Source organism: Centroberyx affinis, unplaced genomic scaffold, assembly GCF_046629955.1.
Source record: "Centroberyx affinis isolate AG114_WGS23_722 - 3 ecotype Tasmania unplaced genomic scaffold, CSIRO-AGI_Caff_v1 ptg002177l_1, whole genome shotgun sequence".
In the NCBI taxonomy this organism is placed as follows: domain Eukaryota; kingdom Metazoa; phylum Chordata; class Actinopteri; order Beryciformes; family Berycidae; genus Centroberyx; species Centroberyx affinis.
The window spans coordinates 117,212-135,959 of record NW_027280485.1 but is presented as its reverse complement, the minus strand read 5'-3'; the positions used below and the strand labels follow the sequence as shown (position 1 = coordinate 135,959).

The following is an 18,748-nucleotide window of genomic DNA, read 5'->3' as shown; positions in this document are numbered from 1 at the left end:
AACACTTATGCTTAAAGGAGCCAAATAAATAAAATGCCACTGACTTTTTAAACTGGTGTTATTTACCATCATACTGAGCATACAAAATAAAGCTAATTATCTAACTACACTAAAACTCAACGTAAAGAAGTTGTGTCACTCCATGGTGTGTACAGGGCCTTGCATCCTAAGGCCATAGCCTAAGAAGACTGTAGATCACAGACTTTAAGAATTAAGCCACATACAGGTACGCAACTGTCACATCGCTGGAAATGCCACAAAAGATCTTTATTTGTTGCTGTTGACAATGATACTTTAGTCGCAGGAATTCGTACTCCTTCAGAGGTTCAGTGTCTGTGTCGGGGTACTACTGGTCATGTACACAAGCTGGCATGTGGAACAGGGAGACACACACAAGTTTAGGACACAGATATAGAAGCACAATGAAAAGCACACAGACACAAGCAGACAGGCATGCATGTTCTGTCCAGCTGAACAGTCCACACAGACAGAAACATGCACATGGTCCTGTACTTTCAGAAACGGTGCATGATAGGAACAAAAAAAAAAAAAAAAGAAAGAAAAAAAACACCTTTCTTGTGCCAGCACGCATAATTATTTGATGTTATCTGCCAATTGTTGTCTTCTTTGATTTATTTTGATATTTCATTATTGTTTTCTATTTTTCAGAGGTTTGTGAATATATAAATATGTATTACTGATGATGTGTAGTGGTACAAAGTACTCGCATGAGAGAATTTTTTTATACACAAGATGTTTCTAATTTTTTGTTTTTTTTTATTCTGGTTGTTCTTATTGGGGGTTGAGGTTACTGGGACTGCAGTCTCACTGTGTTTCTGCTTCCAATAAAATATGAAACAAGCTCCTGTCTTGATTTTGCTCCTTATTTGTCACACACTACAGAGAAGTAGTTACACTTTTGCTATTGCTAAATACATAGTAGGCTATTTTTCATCTTATCCAAATCTGTTATGTTCTGTAATAAAATATTCTGTATTCCCTCTCTTCATGAATTAGTGCCATTGCTGTAACAAACTCATCAGTGAGGTACCAGAGATGTAAATGTTCAACAACATAACTTCTCACCTTCCAGAAGTCATGTGTCTATCTATATAATCAATCTATATAATCCACTGATAATTCATAAGTGAATTTACTCTACATATGCACTCTCTTTGAATTAACTAGCGGCTAACACACTGAAAAAAAATCAATTAAATTCTGGTAAGAGAGAAAAGAAATCCACTGTTTCACTTGGACGTCCTGTAAATTTCCAAATACTAAATTCTCTGTAGCTTGGGGATTTAAAATGTTGAAACTCTAGACTAGCTACTGTACATTTGCTCCAAATAATCCTAAGTGAAGGCACTGTGCATTATCGGTCTGCCTGCCTTTAGGCTCTGCGTAGAAAGGAGATCTTGAGGGAGTCTGGGATGTCTAACTGGTCGGCCTGCAGGACGGGCGGAGGCAGGTAGGGGAATGTGACAGGAAACACTCGCCTCACGTCCATCAGCAGCTGTGGAGGCGGACCGTCAGAACGGCCCTTGAGAAGCCCCTAGGAGAGCGAAGACAGAGACGGTTATATAGAGACACATGCATTCAATTTCATAAACAAACTCACAAACCTTACTGGTGTAGCCAGTACCTGGACAGAGCGGATGAAATTCAGTGTGACTCTTTCTTCGAGGTCACCGTGAGGAGTGTAAAGGGTCAAAATCTTCACAATCTGTGGAATAAAATGACAGACCAACAGACAGTTAAAGAGACAGACATTGAGCCTTGTACACACTGGAGATGCACAACTCATTTTTCTGCAGTAGACAGAGAGACCCACCTGCTGGCTGGACAGGGCAGTGCAGGTCTGAACGAGGGCCTGTGCATCGGCCTCCGTCTTTTTCCCCACCTGCAGCAGCTGAGCTGCCTGGATGAGTGGCTCCAGTGTGGCCACAGCTCCCCCTGCCTGCAGGCCGCGGCTACGCAGCCACTCCTCCAGCAGGCTCACATTGTATCTTGGGGAGAAAGAGAGGCTGATTAGGAGAATGACGCTATGTGTGTGCATATATCAGCCTGATCTCAAATTCGTAGTTATAATTCTGAAAAGTATTGCATCCTAATTTCATATGATATTCTACAGACTGAGTGACAGAGGATGTGGGGCTCAAGTGGCTGAAACAGGCAGTAGTTTCACATTGAAATACCATAGTGGAAAGTAAGGGAGTGGGGATCGAGGTGGTGAATGGGTGTATACATTTGCCTTAAACTCCTGCTACCCAGGTTTAATTCACAGTGCTTGCAAAGAAGTTTTCTGCTGAGAGTGAATTTTTCATTTTCAGCAAAAGTTTTTCTTATTTAACCATGGCCAAAACCTTACCATAACCTTAAATAAGTTGTTTTTGTGGCCTAACCATGACCAAAGTTTTAATTGTCTAACCTTCACCAAAGTTGAACTGATCAGTTCATGACTAGGTATAGTACGAATCAGGCTAGCTATAAATCGGTATAGTACAAATCAAAGTTGCATAACTTTTTGTAAGGTATCATACAAACGGTTGTATGAGAACACGCTGCATATGTATATATATTTATCTGTGTATGTGTGTCTACCGTATTTGCAGGCCGCGGTTCCAGCAGCACATGTCTTTCCTCAGCAGCAGGCTGTTGAGTGTGGAGGCGGAGATGAGGTAGGTGAGCTGGTGAAAGGCCTGCTCCATCAGCGCTGGGGGCAGAGCCTGATGGGACAGGGCAGTATGAAGGGCCCCCAGCTCCCTCAGCACTGAGGCCATGGTGGGAGCATCGCCTCCCACAATCCTGGGGTCTGAGCCAGCTCGCTTCCTAGACCCTCCCAGCTTAACACCAGACAAACCCGGGATGGTCTCGCTCTCCAATACGGCAGGGACTGGAGGAGAGGAGAAAGAGAGGCAGGGGGGTGTGAGACCAGAGGAGCAGTGGAGGGGAGTGAGGAGTCATCAGCAGCAGCATCAACAGCATCTTCTTCGTCATTGTGGTACCTATGACGTTCTGTAGATGTGACTCAGTGATGGAGAGGAGCTGCTGATAGGCCTGGATGCAGAAGTCACTGAGGGCGCGGCTCAAGTCACTCAGGTCACAGGTCAAAAGAACCAGTTCCTCTGAATCCAGTGTCGCAGCCTGAAAGGAATCAATCACAGTGATCCATGAATGCTCCCCAACTACTCTTCAATAAGTTTAGATTCTATTCAATCCATTCATTTGTAGACTGTTCTGTTCCTGTATTTGTTTTTATAGTAGTCTGTCTGAAACCATTTGTTTTTATCTGTGCTGCTGCCGATCTTGGCCAGGTCTCCCTTGAGAAAGAGGTTTTTAATCTCAATGGGACTTCCTGGTTAAATAAAAAAAATAAAATAAAAATTAGCTGGCCCAGGAGCCCGCAGATATTTTGGCCTGTGTACACGATTAGGGAAAAGTCTTGAGAGTATTATCTATGAGTCAGGCCCGGCTTTCTTAGCATTATGATCATTTTTATCCATTGCCATTTCTAAGAACTAAGATGCTCTAAACAATAAGATGCAAATAATAAATGAATGTTTCTCCTACCTGTTTTGGGGAGTGCTGGGTCAACAGGTCATGCAACAGACAAGCGTTCTTCAGCCACAGAGCCGTCATGCCTACATCGTTACTATGTTTCTGCGTGGAAAGATAAGACAAGAAAAAGGATATGTCATCACTTGGAGATCAATGCTCGTGTGGGAAAAAATATTTCAATGTGGTTATGTGTGTGTGTGTGTGTGTGTGTGTGTGTACGGTATGTCTATGTGAAATATGTCTGATAACTGTTTGGGCTTTTTATGGTTTGCTTCTTCGAACTTAGGAGCCAGACTGTTGGGGTGAGACACATACATAGGACAAAGCAATCAGTGCCAAAATGTTTAGACAATCATAGGAGTGTTTCAAAGTCAACTGTATATTCCTTTCTGTAAGTGACAGCCTACCTGACACGATCTGAACTGCCCTGATGCGTTAAACCCCAACCATCTGTTACTTCAAGCAGGTTATAGACTGAGGTTACCTTCAGTGCTCCTTTCATTGCGGTGACAGTCGCACTACAGAGTGAGCGAGCTCGAGTTCGGTCTCCGCTGCAGTCAGCCTGCCGCACACACAAGAACGTCACACTGGCAGCCAGACCAGGAGGCAGAGACAGGGCGCTGTCGACACGAACGTCTGAACCACATACAGAGGGAGAGGCAAAGGGACAGTGAGCAAGGCCAGGTTATATTCACCAGCTAGTTTAGAGTTACCTGTTGTAAAAGTGTATTCTTGTGAGTCAGTCATATTCAGAGGCGCTGCTAGAAATTCTGGGTCACCTGACAAGATGTGGCAGTGGGCCCACCAGCACATAGAGATGTTGAAGAAGCATTCAAAAAAGCCGTAGTGGCCATGTTGGGAGACCACCATGTAATTCCAGCACAACTGCCTAGTCTGACTTGCTGCTTGTCAATACTGCAAACACCGCGGTCAGCTTCTGTTGTGTGGTTATATGCCTATAACGTGATTTCCCTAAACTTTTATTACAATTACTTTTTTTTGCTTAACACTAATCAGATAACACTTTCTTATGTTAAACAGTGTGAAAGGCAAACTGAAATGGGTGCCATAAAATCCCTTGTATTGACCCCTATAGAGTGAAGTTTTTCATCAGTGGGCCTTTATAAAGATGAGGTGCTGGTTTTCTTCCAACAGGGCATAGGCTATGTTTACTATGGTATTTAGGACCTATTACATAGTACAGTATTATCTGTCTGAATGGCTCTCTCTTGTTTGAAATGATTGCCTCTTTTCCCCTCATTAACGCTGCCCCTGATCATACTAAACTGTACCATTATTGACAATGTACAGGAGATGGGTATTGATTTGAGTAAATTTGACTAGTTCCCACCATGACCCTGATGTAAGTTACTTTTCTGTGTCTTTCCATATCTAAGTCTGAGTGCTTCCATGATCTAAAAATTCAAGTGTATCCTTCCTGGTTTGTTAATGTTGTTCTAAATGGGTAAATAGTTTCAAATACAGCTGCTGTGGAGAAAAACATCTGAAAACCACTGATCCATCTAATGCAATGAATATGTCAAACAAGTTGAAAAATATATTCTGGTATATTCCTGTAAAGTGATTCATTTGTAAAAGTCCCTGATACTCCCATACATCCCCAGGGCATTTGATAGTTTTTCTTTCATTGTTTGGAAAACACTTGATATTCCAGGAATTGCATGCAGTGGGAACGCTGGTAGAAGAGAGATAGATAAAGATGACTAAGGCAGCGGGGGAACAATCTCACCAGTGATAAGGTTCTTGATGAGCTTGGCCTCGTCTCTCTTCCTACACTCCAGCAACCCGGTGACTGTCACTGGTTTAGGTTGGGACAGACCGGAGCCGTCTGGGGTCAAAGCCGATGATGGTAGGACTGGACAGGGACAACACCACAACACAACAGCAGAGCAAAGACAAGACTACACAGATGTAAGAGAGTAAATATTCAACTGTAAGTTTGGTACTTTATATGCTGTATTCCCAGATGAAAGCAAAGGCCACAATGCATCTGAGTTTACACATTTTTAACCCATTGAGTGAAAAAGCCCATGGATTAAAGGCACTTTTAACTTTTTTTCTTTTTGAACTGTTGATCTAATGATGATATTTCTCTCATAATTAGTGTTTATTCAAACTGTTCTCAAGTTTTTCAATTATTATTTCCAGGAGTAAAATATGAGGGCACGGTACCAATGTAGGCACATACCGTTACTGTCAGGTGAAAACCTTGTAGCTTCAAAATGTCAACTTTTCAGGGGCTGAGAAAAACAGCCTTCTTTAGGCTTATTGAAAGTGGTTTCTCAACCTATAGAGAACCATGCAGTGCTTCAAGTGAAGCACTGCAGTTAAAACATGAAAATCACCAATATTGGAGTTATGAGGTATTCACATGACAACAGTGGTGCTGGAGAGGGGCTATATAGAATGGACTGCCTCCACACTGAACTCTATATCATAACGAGTCATATTTCACCTGCTTGAGCCAGGAGTCGTCTGAGTGTGACCGTGTTTCTGAGTTCCTTCTGCTCCCTCCTCAGTCTCACACACTCCTGCTCTCTAGCTTCTAGTAGCTCCAGCAGCTCCTGCATACAGATACACACACATTTGCATTTTACATTTCTGGCATTTAGCTAACACTCTCAACCTGAGTGACTTATAATGAGTGCAACAGTAGAGAAAGCTTCAATTCATAAATAACCCACATTAGAAGCAGCCAGTCGACAAGAGTTAGAGCAATAGTGCGCTGGTAGTATTACTATGACCCTATACCGATCATGTGAGAAAGAAGTGCTGGGAAAATAATACTAATAATAACCTTTCTTTCTATAGCACCTTTCATACACAACATGCAGCTGTGAAGAAAAAATAAAATAAGAGCTACATAGAGAAAGGTAGGAAGGGATTTTGTGGGGGATGAGAGCACATTAGATTGTGTAGAGGAGGAAGATGTGGGAGAGGGGATATGATTCAGCGGGGAGAGGATGATTGAGGTCATAAATCCCCCCCCCCCCACCCTCCCGCCCTCATCCGCACTAATGACTGAACTCCTGATTATGTATATATACAGAATATATATGTAAGAATACACATTTATCATTATTATTATTTGCATTTTTGCACTGTCTCCATAGTCTCTATATTATGTACACTATTGTTTTATCTTAGTACCGCTTCTTTTTTATTATCTTACACACACACACACACATGCACACACACAAACATGGCATCATAATCACACACAGATAGGGAGCAAAAACTGTTGAAGCAGAGACCATTAGGGCTCGATCACTGTCCTAAAAAATCCTTCATCCATAGTCTTGTCATCAGTATCACTCAGACTGCATCACAGATGACTGACATATCAAGTCCATACCTGCTGCTGTGCAGCAGAGGACGGATCAGAGATCGTTCTACCAAGCTGGCACCTCAGAGCCTCCAGATCATCTTCCCACTGACTGCGCTGGCTCCGCAGCTGGCTCTCCAGAAACCTGACAGACACAGAGGGAGAGACAAAACAGGATGGAGGAAAAGGACTCAGAATGAATCATCTCAATACAAATCAAAGCTGTTGCACAAAATCAATGGGTAGCTAGATATAAATCTGGTGGGAATTAGTGAGTGAATAGTGATAGACTGACTTGTTGGCCACTCGTACAGCATCGTAGGCATGTGCCAGGTCCTCTCCTCTCATCCTCACTGCCGGGTCTTTGGCCACGTCCATCCTCTCCATCAATGGCTCCTATAAGTGCAAAAATAAACACAATGTGTTCGCTTCCAGTTCGGTTCCAGTTGCGCACTTAGGCAGTGTTTTTCTGTGGTCTTCTGAGTTTTCATTACAAATCAAAGAAGATCAAAGAACAATACTATCACAACATGATATTATATTGCCTGACCTGGCTAAAGGAAAAAAAAGCCAATTAAGCATCTACAATTATGAGGGGAAAAACTTAGACGTTTAATATAGGTAAGGGAGCATGACTATCGATCTTTTGATGTCAGATGTTGCGATATTCCCCTTTGAGCTTTGTTTTCCTACATGTGATCCTACATTCTCTCACCATGGGCGTCTCGCAGCCCCAGACTGAGACTCTCCTCTCCAGGGTGGGAGAAGTCACACTGACCCTGCGGACCTCCTCTGGGGAAGGGAAGACTGGGGGGACGGAGAAGGATGGTGAAGTGGAGGAGGGAGAGAGGGGCTCGAAGCTCAGGCTCTGAGCGGAGTCAGTCCGTCTGTGGCCCTTGGTGCGCTGTCGTGGGAAAAGAAAACTTTGAGCAACCACGATGAGTGCTTGATGCAGTGTGAGTCAGCATAGAAGAATGGATATAATAGTCATAGGACACTGTGGAGATCAGAAAAATTATAATTTTGTAAGCACTAAAGAATGGGGTTACTCCTTGTGTGTGTGTGTGTGTGTGTGTGTGTGTGTGTGTGTGTGTGTGTGTGTGTATGTGTGTGTGTGTGTATGTGTGCGTGTGTAAGTGGGCAAATGCATGTACCTCAGTGAGCAGACTCATCTCCCTCAGGTTGTCGTATCTCTGCTCCAGTCTGGTGAACTCTCTCAGCAGACCTTGATACTTTCTCCTCTCCTCATCCAGTTCCGCCCTCAGAGCTGCACCTGCCTGGGACACGGCCTGACGGACACACTCTGCACACACACACACACACACACACACACACACACACACACATGCACGCACACACACACACACACATATATACAGATGGATAGAGGTAGAGAGAGAAAGAAGAAGAGATAAGGTGTGTGCAATAGAGAGGCAGAGAGAAAGAGAAATAAAGGGTCACCTATGAATGAAAGTTATAGAAAAAGTAGAAGACTGAAGGCTCTATGATGCTGACAAAAAGAAAACCTACCCTCCTGTGCTTTTTCTTGTTCAAGCAAGCGAGCAGAGAAATCCTCTTTCTCTTTCCCCAAACTGTCCCGTTCTTGCTGCAGGGCTTGCATCTCCTTTATCAAGGATGAAGAGTAAGAGGAAAAAAGGAGAAGAAGAAAGATAGTGAAAAACCACTCTACCCTAAAAATCTGTAAAAATAGTACTTGGCAAGAACAGTTGTAATGATCACACAGACAAACACCTGCACAGCTTGAGAGGTGCAAAGCTATTCTTGGGTTCCTAGGCCCACCTGTGTTAGTCGAAGGATCTCCTGGGTGGCTTTCTCCTCGGCTCTCCTCCTCTCCTCCACCTCCTTCTCGCTGACGACGGGGCCGGGCGGGGGCCGCTCCTGTTTCTGGCTCTCTAGTTTCTGCAGCGCCCCTCTCAAGGCCTCCAGCTCAGCACTGGAGGCCTCCCGCTCCGCAGAGAGGGTCTCTCTCAGAGCAGCACTCTCCCTGGCCTGGATGCACACACACACATTGTTACTGTACAGACACACTATGGTTGGTGGTTGGTGAACTCATCAATTCCAATTCAGCTGAGGAATTGGAATTTGATAAAAAACCTACAGGAAACAGAATTGGAATTAAATTGGAATTTCAGGAAGTTGAATTTAATTCAATTAAATTCAAGTACATGAAATTCCATGTTTTTTTGTTTTTTCTTATATACATACATATCTGAGATGAAACATAGTATTATACTGTATATTATCAATACTAAATATCATAAAATGTTAAAGGTACCTTTCAGGTGGTATTTCATGCATAACATGTAATTGTAATACAGCATGATTGAATGTATCTTTTATTTGATTCATAATCTTTGATTTATAATGTTTAGCAAGTCAAGACAACCTCTCTTAGAAGTGGAGTTTCATGGAATTTAATGGAATTTAATTCTGTTTCCTGACATTCCAATTCAATTCACATTCTGCTTCCTTAGAGCTGGGTAACATTCCAATTCCAACTCCAGGAATTAAATTGGAATTTACCATGCATTCTCAATTCAATACATGAATAGCCCCAACCCTGATACACACATTTATACGATTAAATGACTTGTTCAGACATTTTTAGCATTGTAGGCCTTAAATAAGAAGTTACAAGGCCCACCACAAGATTAAACCCCTCCTCCTCAATTCTTCACCCACCTGCTGGTCGGCTCTCAGCTGCAGCTGCATCAGTTTGACCTCCATGCCCTTGTTGAGCTCTCTGAATCTCTCCACTGAGCGAGCCTCGGCCTTCAGTTTCAGCAGCTCTCTCCTGGCAGCTCTGCGCCGCACGCAACACTGCATGAACACCACCGCCTCTTTCACACACCTGTACGCCCGCCTCGCCAGCCAGCCACGCACTGTTGCCTGCAGTAAAACAGCCGCCCGCTCCGCCACTACCTGAGGAAGGGGAATATCGTTTCAAATTTGAGATGAGCTTGATTTAACTTACCTGATGTTTAAACAAGCTCAAAGGTGGACACATCACCCAAACTAAGTACTCATGATTGACTTCTCATTTGAACAGGTCTGTTTGACAAGGAGGTAGATCAATTTGAAGTAATAACAGATAAAGTATGAAATAGGTAACAATAAAACAAGACCAGATAATAGATCAAGTGTGTAAAGATATTTTTAAAGAGGTTTTGAAGCAGATGGAGTTGGTTGAGTCCATTATTGACTGCTGACCAGTCTATGCCTGCGGCGTGCCAGTGTGCCCCTAGTGAAGGCCTGGATGGTGACGGTGGCCTGGCGGATCATGAGGAACAGCTGTCTGACCACCACCATGCGATAGGTCTTCTGGATTACCAAGGCTGCCTTGGTGTAGCGCAGGGTCAGGGCCAGCCTGTTGCAAAGAGACAAGAAGCAAGACAGAATTTAAGTGCAGAATATTATGTTTTGGGTAGATTGGCCCAATTGGTCAACTTGGCCACTAATTGATGAGAGAACAGACACCAAAACATCATCCATGTGTCGTTCAGCCTGGTGCTCCATGCTAACTCTTTAGCATAGCAGAACAATGGTGGGTGACTAGCATTATCTCAAAAGTGAAAAAATTTGAACTTGCTGCTGTGATAATTGATAAGTGATAAGTGGTAATCTTAAATGATATTCGTCTAAGTCTGACAGTTTTGTTGCTGCACAGCTAAAAATCATTGCACATGGCATCAATACATGGCTGCTCAAATTAACTAGTACCAAAAGTAAACCTGGCTACATCAGCTATACTGAATTAATGATAAATCACTTTTTTATGAATTCATGAAAGTACAGGCCATGTCATAAAAAACACTACTAACGTTTTATTACTGAAAGGTCACTCCTTTTACTTTGTAATGCCTACTATCACTCGACACAGTGTTAGCATGGAGCACAGGAGAGAACAATCTACCAGGGACACATGGATGACTTTAGTTCTCCTGTTCTCCTTAACGGGTAAATTGACTGAGCCAATCTCCCAAAAACCTGCCGTATTCCTTAAACGATGGTGCAATAGTGTGATATTATACAAGGAATAATACATATTGTGTACCAGAAAATACTCAGTGTCTCTCTCTCTGCCTCACACACACACACACACAAATCTCTCTCTCCATGCTCACCGTCTGGCCAGAGCTCCTCTGCAGTATCTCTGTATGGTGACAGTTGCCCAGCGGATCCTGGTGTATCTGATCCGTGCCAGCCATCCTCTGACCGAGCTCTGGATGATCACTCCGGCCACACGCAGCCTCTCGGCCCTCAGCCTCTCCAGCAGAGCCACCTGGCCAGCCCGGAAAAACACTTTGGTCTTTCCAAAGCAGTACTGCTCCGGGTCGGGGATGAGCCTCAGGCAGGGCCCCGGCGGCACGAGGCCTGGGCCCGCTCCTCGCTCTGAGGCCCTCGAAGCAGAACACGATACCGGCTGAAGAACTCCTCGTACGTCCATCTGGCAACAAGATTTAGTACAGAAATCCTTGAGAAAACAGCTTCATGTTTTAGCATATTATGTGTACTAAAATCAACTTTATTCTTTGGCTTTAAAGGTAAAATAAAGATCAAGGTGCTTTTGGGAAACAGGACTCTAGTCTACGTGTTTCTATTATCCTTGACATAGAAGAGAGGTATAGCACTGAATGCAGCTGCAGATATTCTTACATGATTTTCTAACAAAACAGGACTGACACCTGATACTCAGTGCTGGTATTGTATAAGAGTTTTGTAGAGAGTAAGAAGAATGTCTATGAAGGACCCTGGATGGATAGCCTGCAGCACTGATACGAATGGTCTCCAAAACCCCAGCTCTCAGCTGCTGGACTGCTCTCTTAGGGTCAAACCTAACAAGGAAAGGCTGTTATAGACTGCTTACTGCACACAGCAGCATTCAGCACAAATGATACAAAAATCGAATAATGCGTATATGCATATTTTATTCTGTCAAGAGCAAGCAAATATAGACAGAGCCTGACTTACAGAAAAGGCTCTTTGAGGTCGTTGGGTTTGATACAGCGAACATAGTGAGGAGTGGTGCTGTTGAGAGTGTTCATCAGCAGCTGTAAGGACTGACGGAACTACAGGCACAAATACAGTACACAAAACAAAAAAAACAATCAATACAAAGCTTACTGTTGAAGATAACTCTCTGCTAAGACCAGAAGACACAAAGATGTACCAAAAATGAATAGGAATGAACTGAATTGTCATTAAAAGAATGACAGACAGTGGTAACAATCTGTACACCAGGTGTTAGTGTTCTGCTCAGTCTACAGTAAACATGAGCAGCCAGCTCACCTGGAAGCCCACAGTCAGTTTATGTTCTCTGTGGGCTCTCTTCCCTGAGCGAATGTTTCCATTGGCCAGAGAGGACACACTCCCCGACAGGGCCGCACTGCTTCCTGTAGGCTCCTGTTGGAACAACTCAGCCACTAGCTCAGACTGACACACACACACACACACACACACACAAGTGCAAGTGTGCACACACAGACACAGAACAGAGAAAAAAGAAAAAGTGAGTGATTCCTTCCTCACACAGAACTGAACTGAACTGAACTTATGAGATATGATAAATAACACATAACCACCTGACTTGCTCTCAGAATATTAATGGGCTCCTCAAAGACTGTATCTCGATTCTTGTCTAAAAAGCCACCGCATTCATATTGCACCTGATGTGAAGAATGAAAAAAAATCGGTTAATACAAATACAGCCATACTTGGAGAATTACGAATTACCGTACTAGACATTTTAATTCAATAACTTTATTGTGCCAGGTGGGAAATTTGTTGTGCAGCCAAGTATAAAAAACACAAATCACATACACGTCTGTATAGAAGACACAGCATAGACTACCACGACCACAAAAATAACTTACTAATGGTCACTATCTCTGTGAATATAGAAAATTTATAGCAATAAAAGAGGACTTAGTCGTGTTTAGTTTTAGGCTTGGAGTTCTAAATCGTCTGACTTAGGGCAGTAAATCAAACTCTAAATAAAGAGGATGATCACAGCAGTTCAGAATGCTGTTGGCTTTGCTAGTAACGGATTATAAATTTGAAAAGATACTCATACTCAAACTTTCTTGACATGGTTTCTAGTCTTATTCAGGCACCTCACTGGAGAACAATAACATACAGAGGATGGTCAGTGGAGAGCAGGCCACACACAGATTCACCTCAGTTCTTATCCAGTCTTCCTCTGTGGTGTTTAGAGCAGCAGTATGTTGACTCACCGTATCAGCAAAGTGCAGTATGATGAAGGCGCTGTTGGACATGCGAGGTTTACGGAAGTGAGGGTGCGGCTTGGCACTCTGGTGCTGGTCGTACAGCTTCCTTGCCCAGCTCTCATCTGAGCCTTTAGGCATCTGACCAGTCATACATACAAAGGTCAAAGAGACTGATGTTTGGTTGAGCATTAGCAAACCCATGAATTTCAGAAGGACTTCAGATTTCTGTGCTACTCAAAAGATCAAGTTATTAAAAAGAACAGCATATATTTCTACAGTTAGTTTACATTAGTACATTAATATAGTTACATTACTTTTAAACATTTGTGACTGAAACATTTTGTCTTGCAATAGAGAGGATACAGATCAATTTCCTGTCAGATATAGCCTATTTGAACACCACATACAAAACAAACCATAGCAACTATGGAGGCATTTAAATTTTTAGGAGAGACAGATAAAAAGAAGACAGAGAGAGAAAGAGAGCGAGAGAAGAAAGCGAGAGAGAGACAGTGCGACCGACCCTGCACTCCTCATCTAACAGATCAAGCAGGCCCAGCTGTCCCTCTATAAGAGTGATGCACTGCTGATTGTCACTGAACTCGATCCTGCTCCAGGCCAGCTCCTCCCGCACATACTCCTCCTGCTCCAACTGGAACACATGCTGCAGACGACAGACAGGAGGGGAGACAACCAAGTCATAACTCAAAAAAAAAACAAAAAAAACATCAAGATCAGGAGAAAAAATCAGACCAATCCCAAAGCAAACTAGAAAAATATTTGACCCTGAACAGACAGTTCGAGATGGCAGACTACCTGACCATCGTGACTGATGAAAAACTGAGAAAATTCTTGACAAAATACAGGCTGAGCGAGCCCAGCTTGGCCATAGAAACAGACCGTCACACAGGGAGGACAGTCTGTGCTTGTTCTGCTCCCAAAGACAGGGGGAGACAGAGCAGCACTACCTCCTGCATATAAGAGAAACCTATTTTCCTAAATTCAAAACAATATGTAGTAATTTTAATCACATTTTTCCAAATAAATATTACAACAGATTCTTGGAGAAAAAAAGAGTGTGCCACGCAAAATATGTTTTAACCTGTCACAATTATTGACAGGAGGAACATTAACAGTGAAAACAAATATGCTTATCACATGTTCTATAAATGTGTATATTGATTTACTGATTGATTAATATGATATTATTGAACCATTTGTTGCTGTTAATGTGACATCATCATGGTTGCTGACTGATTCTGTTCATAATCTGTTATTTGTTGCTTGTGCTCTGGCGATAAGTACTTCATGCCAATAAACCAACATGGATTGAATGGAATGGAATTGAATGGAATTGAATGGAATGGAATTGAATTGAATTGAATTGAATTGGAGTTACTGCAGTGGAGACAGGGTTGATTTCACAGGGTTGACTGTGATAGACTCTGACACTGATATGGCCATTGGCACATACGAGTACACTGACATTGGCTCCGGGTCATGCATGTGCACACACATGCACATACACATACACACATACACAAATACAGAGGGGCAGAGAGAAATTACTTGTCTGTCACATGACTTACCCTGTTGAATTGCTGTTGCAGTTTTTCATTTGCATAATTTATACAGAACTGCTCAAAACTGTTTCTGTCAAAGGTCTCAAACCTGCAAGATAGAGGGAAGCCTAGTCAGTTCAACTCAAACAAACAACAAATTACCTTTTATCCAGTGCCACCAAACAAACTCACTCACTCACCCATAGATATCCAGCACCCCTATGAAGGATTTGGGCTGCCCTCTCTGGGAGCGCAGGGCTGAGTTGAGCCTCTGGACAGTCCAGGTGAACAGCTGGCCATAGATGTGTTTAGCCAGCGCGTCCCTGGCCTCCACGGCCTGCTGACCGGACATGGGTTTGACCAGCATCTCTCCCCCTACTGCCAGCCTGCGGTGGCACAGCCAGTGGGCCATCTGGGAGCCTTCGACTCCTAACAGCTTGGAGAAGACAGCCAGAGAGCGGTCCTCTCCCTGGGAAAAGACACGGGACTTAGGCACATACAGTATATGCACTAATAGAGAAATATGAAGAAAGTTATACAAAAAATTCTTACATCAATATAGCTGCGATCACCACCTCTCCCACTGGCTTGGATGTTGACGTTCCCCAGGTGCAGAACAGCCGCCAGGATCCTGAAGAGCTCCATCTGCTGCTCAGGTTGCACACCTGCAGATTCAACATACGAATTGTCGGCTTTATTTTAATGATTTCAGGCCATTATGAAATTGACCTCAAACAGAATGACTGTGCGTGTGTGTGTGTGTGCATGAATGGTAATACTATACCCAGAATGGAGAAAGCATTGCGAGTGCGCTCCAGGTCCACCAAATCATCAGTACCAGGTATCTGCATCTCTCCTCCCTGGTTGGTATAGCGGAAACGCTCAGGTGCATCTGGAGGACAAACACAAAACACACCCAGTCATGATGTAAGCAAATGTCCCAAATGAGACAACATTCCCCCAAAATGCACCATCACAATCTATGGACGTTGTGGACATGGAAACTTTTGGGACAAGATGAAGGAGTGGTCTGTGGTGGAGTCTCACCCAGTTTGAGGGTCCTCATTTCAGGCAGCTCTCTAGAGGCACACAGCTGGTAGAAGATATGATAGTTTCTCTCTGCCGATGCCTGACATACACAAATATACAGTATATACCACATTCATGGACAGATGCATTACTTAAATACATGACCTTTACATTACCATTTCAGTACCATTTCAGCTTTAATCAAATGAGAGATTGTTATGTGAAAAAAATCTCTTAGGATGAAATGTGTTTGAATAATTTTTTGGTCCAGGCTCTATTTTTACAGCAGTGCAGGTGAGCTCACCTGGAAGACGACCCTTGACTTCTCCAACAGATATGTCCTCATGTTTGCCCCGATGATGTCGCCCTTCCTGCCAAAGCCTATCTCGATGTACTTCCCGAAACGACTGCTGTTGTCATTTCGAGTGGTTTTGGCATTCCCGATGGACTGCGGACAAGAACCCAGTGTTTTCTTTTTGAACATCTCAATAGTCACCTCCTAAGTGAGAGATAAATGATTCTTCCTAACTAACACATCCATCCATCGCGCCATCTGCCCATTCATTTATTCCCCCATCCATCCATCCACCCATCCATCACCTCCATGATAGGATTGGAGGCCAGAACCCGCTCCTCCACGCTGGTCTGCTGTGCGGCTCCTCCCACCACAGCAAAGTATCGCATGGTGAATTTGGCTGAGACCGTTTTCCCCGAGCCAGACTCCCCACTGATGATGATGGACTGGTTTTTCTCCTCCCTGTACAGACGGATACTGTGACTACCAGCACTAGTTCTGTTTGAGTTGTTTTACATCATGAACGTCAAACACCACATGGTGAAGACATGCTGTGACTATCCTTCACAGTACACCATTAGCCAGGGGGAGTGGGAAATTTTTCATTTTATGTTGTTGTAGGTGTGACCCCCCAGCCTCTGACCCCTAAGCCCTGACCTGGTCATGGTGCGGTAGGCCTCCTCGGCCACAGAGAAGATGTGAGGCTCCATGTCGGCCATGTCCTGACCGCTGTAAGCATCTATCACCTCCTCTCCATATATGGGTAGCTCATCATAGGGATTGATGGCCACTAACACAATACCTGGAGGGACAGGGAGAGGAAGTGACCTCAGTGGGAGAATAAGGATGCTGATAGGACATCATTTTAAGAAAGAAAGATCCAAAGAAACTACATAATTTGTTATAACTACACCTAGTTTTGACTGTACCCAATATACATATAAAATATCCCTTAAAATAAAAACATTGGAATATCCCCTGAAATAACGTTAGCATTCCCAATGCAAATCTAATTACAAATCTAAATAGATTTGTATCATCTTAATAGTGGATAATATGTAACTACATCTTTATGAAGAACCAATTTTATATAGTCCGGCAGTAAAGGAGTTGCTCCTGTGAACCTTAAACCTGCTGTAATAAAGATGGGACTATGAGCTATAATCATGAAGACAGAAGCTGTTTGCCAACCGAAATCTCTACAATCACAACCTTCTGTCCCTCAGGCTTGCCAACTTTTGGTTTGACAATCTTCCCTGTCTTAAGATTTTTTTTTCACTCTCCCCGTCTCATCCTGTTTCTCTCATCGCATCCCTCTCCACCCGTCCGCTCACCACAGTAGGTGTAGATACTGCTGTAGTCCAGGAATCGGACCCGGAGGTTGTGCAAGACGGCCGGCTCATGGAGGAAGCTGAGCGCGGTGAGATCGTTCTCCCCCTCCAGGATGTCCGGGTTCCCCAGGGGAGGGAGGTCAGAGGGAGATGCCACTGGGAACTGTACCTGCTGCCAGTGGAGAGGGGAGTTTTATAGTGTTTTATAAAGATGGAAGGAGGACGATGGAGCTTGGCATGATGCTTGAGCATTTGCATTGATTTTTAGATGACAGAATAACTGTCTTCCAAAATGTGTGTCTCACCCTGCCATCAGAGAGCTGTAGCAGTACGTGTTTTTCTCCAGGGTTGTAGTCCTGAAGCAGCTGGGCCGAAACCCAGACTGCATCTGGGTCTGGAATCCACACACTCGCTCCCTAGCAAAGGAACACACTGCTTCAGGTATGTCAAAATAGTGTGTGTAAAAGTGAGATTGAATGAGAAAGAGACAGGGATGGAGAGACAGGGAGAGGGAAAGAGAGAAAGACAGCGAGGAGAACGGATTCAGCTTCCATCGGACCCAGCTGGAGTCCATGACAGGAGAGCATTACATAACGTTTTATTTTCTGTTTGTCACTGTACACTTCCAATGTTACACTTCCTGGCCCCACCCAGACAAGACATTTGTCTCCCATCAGCATAAAAGGCTCCTAAACAGCGTTAAAAATTAACACTGGTCATCCTCCTGTAACTTCCCTTGTATGGATTAGCTATTACCCACCAGCTTCATGAGGTTTTTTTTAAAAAAAAGTCTAACCCATTTATTGAAGAATTACAACTTAAACACAAAATGAATTTTGCTCCATACATGTACTGCTGATACTGAGCAGGGACTTTCACCTTCTTAAATGGGATACATAATTTCCTGAATTTCCCCAAGGGGATCAATACCCCTTACCACCAAACTTTGTGAAATGTAGGTAAAATACACTAAATTATTGGCAGGTTTGATCAGAGAATCATTACATGTGCCAGTGTTAGGGATGGGACCAGGAACACAAAAATCAGTTAAAAGTGATTTCCCATTGCAAGTGAGCTGTGTCCAAAATGACTAATTTTCTGAAAAACCACATTACTGCACATCATTAAAATGAAACAATGCTCAAACATTGTTAACAAGCTGTTTCTACAAAACTAAATTACTAACAAGTACTCCACTTCCACTTGTTTAAAGGAACCACATAATTGCCACAGCCAAGAATGATAAACATTGCATCATTGTAAAAAAATCAAACAAACCAATTCACCCTTCATCCAGCCTTACCTTGCTGTATAACTCCATTGTTGCCATCCTAACTAATATGAAGCAGGTGAGGAGGCATGAATAGCTTCAAAAG

General features: G+C 43.3%; 1 protein-coding gene across 1 annotated transcript; it reads right to left on the bottom strand.

Annotated features, from left to right (window-relative positions):
* Positions 1-1,380: 1,380 nt before the first annotated feature.
* Positions 1,381-18,702, bottom strand: LOC139654948 (unconventional myosin-Va). Its single transcript, XM_071532221.1, is given in 36 exon segments — positions 1,381-1,555; positions 1,646-1,726; positions 1,835-2,009; positions 2,605-2,896; positions 3,009-3,147; positions 3,574-3,663; positions 4,046-4,197; positions 5,312-5,437; positions 6,038-6,146; positions 6,938-7,052; positions 7,203-7,303; positions 7,623-7,811; positions 8,062-8,210; positions 8,438-8,531; positions 8,708-8,917; positions 9,611-9,850; positions 10,139-10,295; positions 11,053-11,282; positions 11,285-11,379; positions 11,684-11,763; positions 11,900-11,997; positions 12,218-12,361; positions 12,511-12,594; positions 13,162-13,293; positions 13,679-13,819; positions 14,745-14,826; positions 14,918-15,186; positions 15,270-15,382; positions 15,502-15,609; positions 15,765-15,846; positions 16,051-16,194; positions 16,347-16,503; positions 16,699-16,843; positions 17,376-17,544; positions 17,678-17,788; positions 18,676-18,702. Coding segments are annotated over 36 exon segments (4,992 nt in total). The 3' UTR covers positions 1,381-1,393.
* Between the last annotated feature and the right edge of the window lie 46 nt (positions 18,703-18,748).